The 13923-nt window shown below is 49.1% G+C and overlaps 1 protein-coding gene across 1 annotated transcript; it reads left to right on the plus strand.

Moving 5' to 3' along the window:
• Nucleotides 1–1574: 1574 nt before the first annotated feature.
• On the plus strand, nt 1575–13061 carry LOC142819919 (protein maestro-like). Its single transcript, XM_075908812.1, has 7 exons — nt 1575–1647; nt 2646–2828; nt 3713–3868; nt 4901–5035; nt 7231–7333; nt 10182–10247; nt 12342–13061. The coding sequence occupies exons 1-7, from the start codon at nt 1600–1602 to the stop codon at nt 12413–12415; spliced, it is 765 nt and encodes a 254-aa protein (XP_075764927.1). The 5' UTR covers nt 1575–1599; the 3' UTR covers nt 12416–13061.
• The last annotated feature ends 862 nt before the right edge of the window (nt 13062–13923 follow it).

Raw genomic sequence — 13923 nt, forward strand, 5'->3', positions numbered from 1 at the left:
TAGAATAATAGATTCATAGAACATTCGAACTGGAAGGGATCTTGAGAGGTCTTCGAGTCCCATCCCCAGCCATCACGGCAGGACCAAGCACAGTCTAGATCATCCCTGACAGGTGTTTGTCTAACCTGCTCTTAAATATTTCTAGTGATGCAGATTCCACAACCTCCTGAGGCAATTTATTGCAGGGTTTAACCACCCTGACAGGCAGGACGTTTTTCCTGCTGTCCAACCTAAACCTCCCTTGATGTAATTTAAGCTCATTGCTTCTTATCCTATCCTTAGAGGCCAAGGAGAACAATTTTTCTCCATCTTCCTTAAAACATCCTTTTAGAAACTTGTATTATCTGAGTACTTCAAAATGATAATGTAGTATCTGAGTGCCTCAAAACTCTTTAAAAGTATGTATCCCTACAATACCCCTGTGAGGCAGGGAAACACTATTAGTCCCATTTTGCAAAGAGGAAACTGATGCACAGAAGGCCTAAGTGACTTGCCCAACATCATCTAGGAAGTCTTTGAGGGTGCAGGAAATTGAACTGGAACCTCCTAAGTCCTAGGCTGCTAACTACTGGAGCATCCTCCCTCTCCACAGCCTTGCTATAACGTCTGTGTCATATTTCACATTTACGCTAAGTCGCTATTTTAGAGGCTCATCTGGTGGTTCTAGGAATCTGTTTGTGCCCCAAAATCTTTCTACACCCCACCTAGGAAAGGAGTCACAAACGTGGGTTTTCAAGGTCTGCCTAGAGAGGCCTCATGAAAGCTGCCAATCAGAGCCCAGCTGGCTCAGATATATGGAGCTACAGGGCTTTATTAGGTCAGTTTCTTTCAGGAAGTGGAGGGCCAAGAAAGGATGCTATTCTCTGGCCAAACCAATTCACAGGGGTTTATTTCAGGCAGCATTTTCTGAAGCTGAATTTGCAGAGAGAGAGTCCTTACGAGCCTTAAACATATAATTTGAGGGAGAAACTGAAAGTGGCCCCATAGGAAGAACCCAAGGAAAAAGTAGCAATGAACTGAAATGAAGCAATGACTCGCTGCTATTTCTAGGTTGGAACCAAGAGTAGTGGGCAGGCCCAGGTTCCCCAGTGGCATAAACCCGATGAAGGGGACAGGGCTTATGGAGAGGTTGAACAAAGAACAGAATATAAAGGGTCCAGAGTTGGGGCTGAAGACCCTAGTGAGGGCAACAGGACCTAAAAGGCATTTGTTTGGACTTTGGGACTTGGCCAGAGGGCTGAGCCATGGAAGACTCACTAAGATCGACTGGCAGGATGCACCTGGGCGAGAAAAGGACTGTGGTATCAAATGCAGTCACTGAGAGGCTCTCAAGGGATGAGCAATCACCCATTATAGTGCCTAAAAGGAAAAATCCATGTTTTTAACACAGTACTCATTCGTATAGAATAATAAATTACAGTGTATTACGTGTCTCCTCAAATTATATTCACTATCTTAATGAACATATTAGAGCTAATGGACATGTTGATTTTCTTTCAGCTAATGACTGATCCCATACTCAGGGAGAAGAGGTTGCTTAAGTCTGTCTTACACATCTTAGAAAAAAGGTTAGAGGACAATAACTGGATTGTCCGTCGAATGGCTGTAAGAGGCCTGGGAAATGTAGTCTATGGGGCACCTGAGAAGGTAAGATAGAATACTGAATACAATGCAGCATAACTAGAGAAACTAAAGGAAACAATTGCTCAGGATTTACAGAGGCCATGCACAATGCACTAGGCCAACTTCTGCTCTCTCATACCCCTGGAACCTCTTTGCAGTCAATACACAGCAGGTTGGTTCCCTTGGTAAGCTGGGCATAAGGAAACAATATGTACTTAATATGATCATATGTAAATGTATACTCCTAGGAATGAAGAGTGTAGGCCATACTTCCAAGATGAGAGAGATTCTATTCCAGGAAACAGAGACACTAAAAAACTCAAATCATGATAGATAATCAGCTGAACGTAAGCGCCCAGTACAAAGCTGTGACCAAAAGAGCTGAGGTGATCCTCCGAGGCATAGACAGAGGGATTCTGAATAAGAATAAAGAAGTTATTTTACCTCTGCTTATGGCACTGGTGTGAGAACTGTTAGAATACTATGTCAGGATCATGCCTGCAATTCAAGAAGGATGCTGATAAATTGGAGAAGAGTCACAAGAATTTTCAAAGGGCTAGAAAATGTGCCTTTAGATTCAATGGGGGGGGGGAGGAGGAATGAAGCTAAACTAATTCAGACTGATAGTAAGACATACATTTTAATGGTAATTTTAATCATTGGAACCATTTACCAAGGGTTGTGGTGGGTTCTCTATCAGTAGCAACTTTAAAAACAAGATGGGCTGTTTTTCTAAAAGAGGTGCTCTAGTCAAACAGACATTATTTTGGGGAGGTTCTGTGTTGTGAAGGAGGTCACAATGGTCCCTTTTGGCCTTCAAATCTAAGTAATTAGAAATCTAATAGGATTACATAGGTGTAATATGGCACAGAGTTTGGCTTATTGTAGCTAGTACCTGATGTAAAATATAGCTATAGGTCACTAGGGGGCAGATGAAATTCCCACTGCTTCATAATTGCTAAAAAAACATATTAGAAATGTGGTTAGTGGAAAGTGTTTTTTAATGTCATATGTCTGAACAGGTGAAAAAGTACAAGAAGTTTCTTCTGGAGACACTGATCAGGACTTTAGAAGAGACTTTCAGTTTTGAAATCATTGTCGAATGCATGAAGGCACTGGCCAAAGTCCTGAAGGAGCTGAAAGGGAAGGACATAGGTTCTTCCTTCAGAGACCTCACCATAGAGATCCGGAAGTACTTCGATAATGTACGTGAACAGAAGCCTTCAACCCCAGTTCAGCTGACATTGATGAGGCTCCATTTACAATGCATGATGTGTCCTCACTGGGCATTGTTCATGTCTGAATGAAGTGATTTTAGGCCTTAGGGAAGAGATGTGTTTTATGGCGGAGCAGAGAATTAAGAAAATGAGGATGCCATCCCTGCTCCTTCAGTCTCACCCTTCTGTTCATCTTTATTTCCAATGAGAATGGCAAAGGAAGTATGAATACTAGATTAGGTAGCTGCATAACAAGGAAAATGGGCATACAGGGTGTAATAGACTGTTTTGGGCCTGCTCCATACGATTTTTATGTCACCTGGTTGAAATTATTCCATTTTGCAGAGAAGTTTGAGATTTCAAATTTTGGTTTTGTTCCTATTTGGGGGACACACCCCCCAGCCCAAATTTCAAATCTCTTTGTGAAACAGTAATACTATTCTCAACCCAGCTCTACTGGGAGCCTTGTCTGAGGGCAGTCTACTGGCAGACTATGCTGGAGACAGGGAACCTGGAAACACTGGGAATTAGAGGTGCCAGGGTACACATTTCCTGGCTCCTTGTCAGCCTGCCAGACAGGCTGTTCTGAAGGTGAGGGCCAGGAAGCCCAAGATCTCAGTTAGCCTGCTAGATGGGTCACCAAGAAGCTGACCAAGTACCCCTACTTGGCTTCTGGAAGAATTTTGTCAAAATTGAACTGTCTTCAAAGTATTTTGAAGAATCAACACATTTGGCCCAAACTTGATTAATTCCAGTTCTTCTAAACTTCTGTAGTTGGAATCACTCTACTCTAATGTAGAAGAGACAGCTGTGCTAGATACATGATGTGGTTATCTCTTCGTTACCAACCTGTGTGGCTTTCTTGGCTATAGAAGGACAACACTCTTCGTGCATTGGCCTTTGTCCTGTTTGGTATCCTGGCCGGCTCTGCAAAGAGAAAATGGAAGGACTATTTTGCCAAGCAGGTTAGACAGAGCTGGGTCACGCTTCTGCTGCACCTGCAAGATCCAAGCCCTGAAGTTTCAATGGTAAGAATGACAGTGACTTAAATACTAAGCAAAAAGAATCTTCCTCCTGTTGCCAGGGGAGCTCTGCTATTCCTTCCTGCAGTGGAGACCTAAATTCTTCCCTCAGTTCATTGCCCTCCTTTTGAGTCAATCCCAGACAGGCTGGTCCTTAGCAGCCAGGGTTGTCTCACTGGAGTTCAGGATAGGTCATGGGTCTGATCCCAAGAGTTCATTCCTGCCTATCTCTGCACCCCACGTTCCTGCCTCCCCACAACAGAGGAAAGATCACAGCTATGCCTAGTGAAGCAGCTTTCATAGCTACATCTGTTCTGAAAAAACATTGCTGCTATCTCCAGTTTTCAGTATTATAAAATCATAGAACCATAGGTTTGGAGGAGACCTCAGGAGGTCACTGAGTCCAACCTCCTGCCCAAAACAGCACCAGCCTCAACTAAACAATCCCAGCCAGGGCTTTGTCAAGCTAGGACTTGAAAACTCTAGATTTAGAGGTTCCGTTGCCTCCCTAGGTAACCCATTCCAGTGCTTCACCACCTTCCTAGTAAAATAGTTTTTCCGAATATCCAACCTAGACCTCCCCCACTGTAACTTGAGACCATTGCTCCTCATTCAGTCATCTAGTACCACTGAGAACAGCCTCTCTCCATCCTCTTTGAAATCCCCCTTCAGGTAGTTAAAGCCTTCTATCAAAGCTCCCCTCACTCTTCTCTTCTGAAGACTAAATAATCCCAAATCCCTCAGCCTCTCCTTGTAAATCATGTGTTCCAGCCTCCTAATCATTTTTGTTGCCCTCCATTGGACTTTCTCCAATGTATCAACATTTTTTAAGTAATGGGGTGCCCAGAATTGGATGCAATACTCCAGAAGTAGAATCCCTTTCCCCCTATTAAAGTCATGCTGGCATATTTTCTGTCTATTACTTCAGGGGAATCCCTTTTATTCTTGGGGTAGATGAGCAGTCAAGGACATGAGTTCCATTTGAATGAGCACAATACGTGTTATGGAACAATTCAATGGTGCAACCCTCTTTTTCAGGAGTGCAGAGCTACATTTCATCTCTGTGCCCCATTTTTGGGACTGAAGAGGCTCCAAACTATACTTAATGAGCATCTTAGTTGCAGAACCGAGCTGAACCCTGAGGAGCTCCAGATGGATATCTGCAGACACCTTGTGAGTGACCTATAGAATTATATGAGATTATTGACAGCATAGGCTTGTGGTGTAGAAGCAGGGGGAATGTGTGATGGGCAATGTAAGTATCTATGGGTATGTCTACGCTACAAAGTTAGTTTGAACTAACGGACGTTAGTTCGAACTAACTTTCATAGGCGCTACACTAGCGCTCCGTTAGTTTGAATTTAATTCGAACTAGCGGAGCGCTTAGTTCGAACTAGGTAATCCTCATTCCACGAGGATTAAGCCTAGTTCAAACTTACTAGTTCGAATTAAGGGCTGTGTAGCCCCCTAATGCGAACTAGTGGGAGGCTAGCCCTCCCCAGGTTTCCCTGGTGGCCACTCCGGCCAACACCAGGGAAACTCTATGCCCCCCTCCCGGCCTCGGACCCCTTAAAGGGGCACGGGATGGCTACGGTGCCCGTGCCAGGTGCAAGCCTGCCAGCACCCAGCCAGCAGACCCTGCACCTGGTGCGGATCGAGCCACCCACCCGATGTCCCCCAGCCCTCCCCCTCTTCCCGGGACCAGGCTGGCGGGTCCTGGGAGCTTGCCCGGGACCGCAAAAGCCGGGCTCCCTCCTGGGCTAGTGCGGACATCGTGGACCTCGTCCACGATCTCCGCACTAGGCACAGGAAGGTGGCCGGCTAGGGCAGGAGAGCTGCCAGCCTGGCCACCCAGGAGCAGGAGTGCATGAAAATCAAGGTGGTCCACTGAGACCCCACGACCCTGAGCCCTGAGCATACAATGGCCATCCTGGGTCAGACCAAAGTTCATCTATCCCGTAGCCTGTCTGCCGACAGCGGCCAACCCTAGGGACCCTGGAGGGGATGGACCGAAGACAGTGACCAAGCCATTTGTCTCGTGCCATCCCTCTCCAGCCTTCCACAAACTTTGGGCAGGGACACCTCTCCTACCCCCTGGCTAATACCACTCCATGGACCCAACCTCCATGGCTTGATCTCACTTCCCTTTAAACTCTGTTCTAGTTGTAGCCTTCACAGCCTCCTGCAGCAAGGAGTTCCACAGGTTGACTCTGTGCTTTGTGAAGAACAACTTTCTGTTACTAGTTTGAAGCCTGTTACCCATTCCTTTCCTTTGGTGTCCTCTAGTCCTTCTTTATGGGAACTAATGAAGAACTTTTCTGTATGCACCCTCTCCACCCAACTCCTGCTTTTAGAGACCTCTATCCTGTCCCCCCTCCGTCTCCTCTTTTCTAAGCTGAACAGTCCCAGTCTCTTTAGCCTCTCTTCATATGAGACCTGTTCCCAACCCCTGATCATTTTAGTTGCCCTCCCCTCTCCCACCCCCTTTTCCCAGTCTCCCCCAGTTTTGTTCAATAAAGACAGATTCCATTTTTGAACACAATTGTCCTTTATTTTGTACATCAAGAAGAGGGGCTAGGGAAGGGTAAGGGGAAGGAGTTGAGGGAGGAATGGGGTACGCGCCCCCGATGGGGAGGACTGGGCTGGCTCTGCGGGCTTTTGGGGTGGAAGCTCTCCTGAAGTCCCCCAATTGCCCCATCTCCCCAGATGGCAGGCTGCGGCAAGTGCAGCCGGTCTGATGGCCAAGTGCTGTGATGTGCCCAGTGTGGGTACTCCGGGCACTCCAAGCCAAGACTGCTTTGCAAGCGGGGCACCCCTGAGAACTGTCTGTCCGGGGTGGGGGTTGGGACCCTTTAAGCACAGCCCTCGGCTAGCCTGAGACAGCACCTCCACGCTCTAAGTCCCCCTCTGATGCCCTGCCGGCACTGCTTCCGGCCATCCTTAAGCCCGGTTCAGGATCCACTTAATGTGGACGTGCTAGTTCGAATTAGTAAAATGCTAATTCGAACTAGTTTTTTAGTGTAGATCCGTTAGTTTTAATTAGCTTAGTTCGAATTAAGTAATTCGAACTAAGTTAGTTCGAATTAACGTTGTAGTGTAGACGTACCCTATTAGAGTGGGATACAGGACTGAGGGTGAGAGGAATGTAAATCTGCCATAGATTCCCACTTTCCCCACTTCTACACAGCCTCCTGTCCTTTCTTCTATTTACTTGTTTAAATTAAAAAAAAAAGTCTGAGTGAATCCAATAACTGACAGCAGTGGCAAGAGGAACACAGACTGTTTACTTGTGGTTTGTAAAGGCATGTGTTGGCAGTCAAAGGGCATTTCTAGCCAGAGAGAGCTCATGTGTCCCTGATTTTCTCTAGGCCAAAGAGAAGGCTGAGCTACTGGAGAACTTTTACAAAACCACCATCAGATACTTCCGCAGCAGCTGGGAAGAGATCCGGGCAGCTGCAGCCAAGTTAGCTGGTGAGAGAAAGTGTGCCGTGTCCCTTTTGGTATTCCCTTTGAGGTAGACAGAAAAAGTCCCTGTGTGCAGCACTGAGCTACTATTAATCTCTCCGTGCTGTGACTTCTCATGCATAAATGGAGATGTTAATGTTCTCCTACTTCTCCAGTGTGGTGTTAGGAGGAATTTGTAATTTGCAATTGAATGCTTTGAGATGGCGCAGTCATTTAGTAGCAGAGGCTGGCACACTGTCACGTAGGGTATGTTTATTCTCCGATCAAACTAGTGTGCTAAAAATAGAGTAGCTGTGGCAGGAGTAGCAGGAGGGGTTAACTATTCCAAGGATGATCCCATCCAAACCCAAAAGTCTGTTCTCAAGGTGGCTAGCTCCTCCGACTGCTTCTGTCATCTGACCTGCACTCTATTTTTAGTAGTCCGAGTTAGTGTGGACTCAAACTATAGACCTAAGCTCAGTGTTGTTCACTGTTCCTTACTGGTGCTTCATCACTGGGGGTACGTCTACACTACAGCGCTAGTTCGAACTAACTTAGTTCGAATTAGTTAATTCGAACTAAGCTAGTTCGAACTAACGCATCTAGAACTAAAAACTAGTTCGAATTAGCGTTTTGCTAGTTCGAACTAGCAAGTCCACATTGAGTGGACTCTGAACAGGGCTTAAGGATGGCCGGAAGCAGTGCCGGCAGGGCATCAGAGGAGGACTTAGAGTGTGGAGATGCTGTCTCAGGCTAGCCGAGGGCTGCGCTTAAAGGGTCCCGACCCCCACCCCGGACACACAGTTCTAAGGGGTGCCCCGCTTGCAAAGAAGTTCTGGCTTGGAGTGCCCGGAGTACCCACACTGGGCACATCACACCACTCGGCCATCAGCCCGGCTGCACTTGCCGCAGGCTGCCATCTGGGGAGAGGGAGTAATTGGGGGGCTGCAGGAGAGCTTCCACCCCCAGAAGCCCGCAGAGCCAGCCCAGTCCTCCCCATCGGGGGCTCGTGCCCCATTCCTCCCTCACCTCCTTCCACTTACCCTTCCCTAGCCCCCCTTCTTATTGATGTACAAAATAAAGATAACGTTTCTTCCAACATTGACTCTGTCTTTATTGAAAAAAAACTGGGGGAGACTGGGAAAAGGAGGTGGGAGAGGGGAAGAGAAAGGCTGGGAGAGGGGAGGGCAACTAACATGATCAGGGGTTGGGAACAGGTCCCAGATGAAGAAAGGCTACAGAGACTGGGACTGTTCAACTTAGAAAAGAGGAGACGGAGGGGGACAGGATAGAGGTCTCTAAAAGCAGGGGTTGGGTGGAGAGGGTGCATTCAGAAAAGTTCTTCCTGAGTTCCCATAAAGAAGGACTAGAGGACACCAAAGGAAAGGAATGGGTAGCAGGCTTCAAACTAGTAAGAGAAAGTTGTTCTTCTTGCCAAAGCAAATAGTTAACCTGTGGAACTCCTTGCTGCAGGAGGCTGTGAAGGCTAGAACTAGAACAGAGTTTAAAGGGAAGTGAGATAAAGTGATGGAGGTTGGGTCCATGGAGTGCTATTAGCCAGAGGGTAGGAGTGGTGTCCCTGCCCAAAGTTTGTGGAAGGCTGGAGAGGGATGGCACGAGACAAATGGCTTGGTCATTGTCTTCGGTCCATCCCCTCCAGGGTCCCTAGGGTTGGCCGCTGTTGGCAGACAGGCTACTGGGCTAGATGGACCTTTGGTCTGACCCAGGACGGCCATTGTAAGCTCAGGGCTCAGTGTCGGGGGTCTCAGTGGACCCCCCTGATTTTCATGCACACCTGGTCCTGGGTGGCCAGGCTGGCAGCTCTCCTGCCCTAGACGGCCACTTTCCTGTGCCTAGTGCGGAGATCGTGGACGAGGTCCACGATGTCCGCACTAGCCCAGGAAGGTGCCCACCTCTTGCGGTCCAGGGCAAACTCCCGGGAGCCGCCAGCCTGGTCCCGGCAAGAGGGGGTGGGCTGGGGGGCATCGGGTGGGTGGCTCTGTGCCGTGCCAGGTGCAGGGTCTGCTGGCTGGGTGCTGGCAGGCTTGCACCTGGCACGGGCACCGTAGCCAGCCCGTGCCCCTTTAAGGGGTCCGGGGCCGGGAGGGGGGCATAGAGTTTCCCTGGTGTTGGCCAGAGTGGCCACCAGGGAAACCTGGGGAGGGCTAGCCTCCCACTAGTTCGAACTAAAGGGCTACACAGCCCTTAGTTCGAACTAGCTAGTTCGAACTAGGCGTTAGTCCTCGTAAAATGAGGTTTTCCTAGTTCGAACTAAGCGCTCCGCTAGTTCGATTCAAATTCGAACTAGCGGAGCGCTAGTGTAGCACCTATTAAAGTTAGTTCGAACTAACGTCCGTTAGTTCGAACTAACTTTGTAGTGTAGACATACCCTGGGAGGTAGGCAGGCCACCGCCACACAGTGCCTGCTGTGGCAGGTTCCTGATTGCCTTGCCCAGGAAGCACTAGATTCCTCCCCTTTGGCCCTGTGCCATCCTTTCCTTAGCACACCCATGCAAGCCAGGCAAGCATTGTGGCCTAATTAATTTATCCATGTGAGATCCTTGCTTAGTACGCACTTATTCCTGGCCCCAGCCCTTTGTTCACACCACTAGATTAATACACTATCCTAGTATATCTCCAATAACTGACAGCAGCGGCAAGAGGAACATAGATTGTTTAAAGCAAATGAGGTTTTATGTAAACATTCTTAATTTTTTTCTCTTATTCTCTTCAGTGTGGACGCTAAACTTTTCTAGTATTTTCTTGCCTACAACTCACCGTAGACCCACAATAGAAGCCAAAGGGCCAATGTTATCACCTTGCACTTAACAAGAGAAGGTTTTTTATTGATGTTTATTTTACACTGCTTATTTAGGCATCATCCTGGAACATACGGACACCAAGAATATGAAATGGCTGGACATGGAACATCTGTTGACCTGTAAGTAACAAATACAGGTGAAATCCCATTCATTAGTGAGTTATAAAGAAATTTAGCTGACAAGCAAGCAGTAACTGATACCACAGGTGTGAAGTGCATCAGCCACACATCAAAGGACAGATTCAGCTTTAGTCTGCTCTGAAAGAGGTACGTCTACACTACAGCGTTAATTCAAGTTAACTTAATTCGAAATAGTTAATTTGAAATAAGCTAATTCGAATTATGCATCTATACACAAAACCTATTTCAAAATAGCATTTTGTTATTTTGAAATAGCGCGTCCACACTGAGTGGACCCTGAACCGAAGTTCAGGCTGGCCGGAACCAGTGCTGGCAGGGCATCAGGTTAGGACATAGTGTGTGGGGCTGCTGCCTCAGGCTAACTGAGCTCCGTGCTTCACGGGACCCTACCCCCACCCCGAACAGACAGTTCTCAGGGTTCCCCGCTCGCTTGTCTACCCCGATGAGGGACAGCAAAGCAGTCATGTCTTGGAGTGCCCTGAGTGCCTGCACTCGGGACACCACAGCACTCGGCCACATGGAGCCAGAGCTGCCCCTGGGCACACCGGTGCGTCTCGTAGGGTTGTTGCCATCAGCCCAGCTGCACTTGCTGCAGGCTACCGTCCGGGGAGTCCATCGGGGGGCTGTCAGGATCCAGGAGGCCCTGCAGGAGAGTGTCCACCCCGAGGAGCCCTCAGAGCCACCCCGGTCCTCCCCACCGGGGGCTCGTGCCCCATTCCTCCCTCACGTCCATCTACTTACTCCTCCCTAGCCTCCCTTCCTGATGTCAAATAAAAGACATGTATGTTCAAAAATAGAAACTGGGTTTATTGAACAACAGGGTGAACCTCTGGGGAGACTGGGAAAAGGAGGTGGAAGAGAGGAATAGAGTGGGTGGGAGAGGGGAGGGTGAAACCTGGGAGGAGGAAGTTGGAAGGGAGAAGCAAAGGGAAGAAGGGGGAAGGGAAGATCAGGGCCCAAGGTTGGGGGTCTCACCGCACCAACTTGATTGTCTGCAAACCTGCTCCTGGGTTCGCATGTGGCCTTTGGTGGCCAGGCTGGCAGCTATCCTGCCATTGACGGCCGTGTTCCTCTGTCTAGTGCGGAGATCATGGATGCTGGGGCATCCCTCCCAAACCTGAATAAGGTCCATGATCTCCACCCTGGACCAGGAAGGCACCCGCCTTCTCCAGCCCCTGTCAGGCTCCTGGGTGCTGGCAGACTGCTCCTGGGGAGCAGTGGAGGGTTGGCTGCCAGTGCCTTGCTGGCTCACGTTTTGTGGCTACTGGCTCAGGGGCCCCGGTGGCCACTGCTGGCTCTTGGCTGGTAGGCTTGGATCTGGCACGGGCCAGGGTCTATCCCTTTAATGGCTCTGGGGCCAGGGGGAGAGGAGAGTAAGTTTTCCTGGTTGTGCCCAGAGTGGCCACCAGGGCTCCCTGGGAAGGGCTGGAGGCCCCCTATTTTGAATTAATTGTCTACACAGCACTTAATTTGAAATAGCTATTTCAAATTTGGTGTTACTCCTCGTAGAATGAGGTTTACCAAATTTGAATTAAGCGCTCTGCTATTTCGAATTAATTTCGAAATAGCGGTTTGCATGTATAGATGCTATTAAAGTTAATTCAAAATAACAGCTGTTATTTTGAATTAACTTTGCGGTGTAGACGTACCTGGAGGAAACTGCAGCCAGTGTGATATAAGTCAGTGCATCTCCTGGCTATCCTGGCAATGCCTCTTCCCAACCTGTGTGATCCACTCTTTGGGCTCCATCGGCTCCCTGGGAGCCACTTTTTGCTACCCCAAACTCCACACCATCAGATTTATTTCTGTCAGGAGATGTAAACTAACTTAAAAGCAGAAGCTATTGAGTCAATGGAGCACCTTCCAATTGGATGAGTTTCTGGTAGGGTCAGGGTCTCCCCTCTCCCCCCTCCTCCATCTCAGTTTGGAGCTTGGAAGGATCCCAATGGAGGAACCTAAAGCTTTGTTTGTACAGAGAGCTTCTGGAGCTTGGTACTCACTGGTACTAAATCTCCAGCTACTGCAGGCATAGGTGACTATATGAAAAGTGAGTCATATTCTCTGTAATTCCAGCTCTCCAGGTCCTACAGAATGACCCAAGTCCCATTGTCCAGCTGGTGGCAACTCAGGTCCTAAGAGACATCTGACCTGGATGAGTGCTCGGGGAATGAAGCACAGACAAATAGAACAAAGAGCTCCTGCTACCTTGTCACATCCATTGCTTCACTGGGGATTGCTGGAGGACAATGTGCTCTGTCTGTGCCAGCTTCTGTTTCCAGCTTGCACCTCATATACTTGGGTGGGAAGCGAGACATGGGTGGTATGCGGCCAGCTACAGTGACTGAACGCTATATCTGCTAGCTCTCCATGGGGTAAGGGAGTAGTATAAGGGCCCTACCATCAATCAAACATTAGCCCCGCCCCCTGAATCCGGAAGTCCCCACCCCCCCGACTCCCCGGAAGTCCCTTCTCCCTTGTCACCGGCAGTCCCGCCCCTGGAGGGTAGTACATCCGGGTCGAGAGGGACAGGTGACCGGAAGTTAAAAAGGATGTCATGTGACCCCCATTAGGCCCGTCCCCTGTCACCGGAAGTCCCGCCCTTGGGGGTAATACATCCGGGGTCAAGAGGGGCAGGTGACCGGAAGTAAGGGGTGTCATGTGACCCCTCTAAGGACTTGCCCCGCCTCCCTCTACCAATCAGGAAGGGCTTTCCCCGTAGGATCGCCCCGCGAACCGCTTTGACCAATGGAGGGGCAATTCCGGGACCGGATGACCCGCCCAGAAGTGGGTCATGTGACCCCTCTAAGAACTCGCCCCACGTCCCTCCACCAATCAGGAGGGGTTTTTTCCCTGTAGGCCCGCCTCGTGAACTGCTTTGACCAATCGGGGGGCAGTTCCGGGACCGGATGACCCGCCCAGCAGTGGGTTGTGTGACCCCTCTAAGAACTCACCCTGCCTCCCTCTACCAATCAGGAGGGTTTTTTTCCCTGTAGGACCACCCCACAAATCGCTTTCACCATTCGGGGGGTGCTGTTCTGGGACCCGTTGACCAGACCGGAAGCTGGTCGTGTGACCCCTCTAAGAGCTTCCCGTGACACCCTCTGTCAATCAGAGCATAGCACTTCCCCATAAGTTCTAGCGCCACACTAAAGAGGCCATCTTGTTCCAAGAGCGCGTGTTTCAGAGAGCGTGCAAACGCTGAGCGGAAACATGGACTCCTTCACCACCCCCACCAGGAGTTTGGAGTTTGTTTTGGTAACGAGGGCCTTCCACCACATGAGAAGAAAGCGCCACATCAGCAACAGTTCCGAGGACAAGGGAGAGGCGAAAAGGGGCCCTTTGCCCCCTCTGCTATTGGATACACCAGAATCATCCTTGGCGTTCTCGTCAATGCTTTGTATCAGTGTTGAGCAAAAACAAGGTGGGCCCGGTTCGTCTTCCTCGTCCGATGCAATGCTGTCCCGGGTCTGACGGTCAGCTAGAAAGGCATCATCAAGCTGTCAAAAGATTGCCAGAAAGAAATAATGTAAGACGCTCTGGTCATTTTTTTTTTAAAGTTTTCAAAATCCCGGTTTCCTAACCCCATGATGCCCCAACTTCGATCTTTCATTTACCTATTTGGCTTCTTTTCCATGCGTCTTGTCCGACTCCTGGG

Source organism: Pelodiscus sinensis, chromosome 25 (assembly GCF_049634645.1).
Source record: "Pelodiscus sinensis isolate JC-2024 chromosome 25, ASM4963464v1, whole genome shotgun sequence".
Classification (NCBI taxonomy): Eukaryota; Metazoa; Chordata; order Testudines; family Trionychidae; genus Pelodiscus; species Pelodiscus sinensis.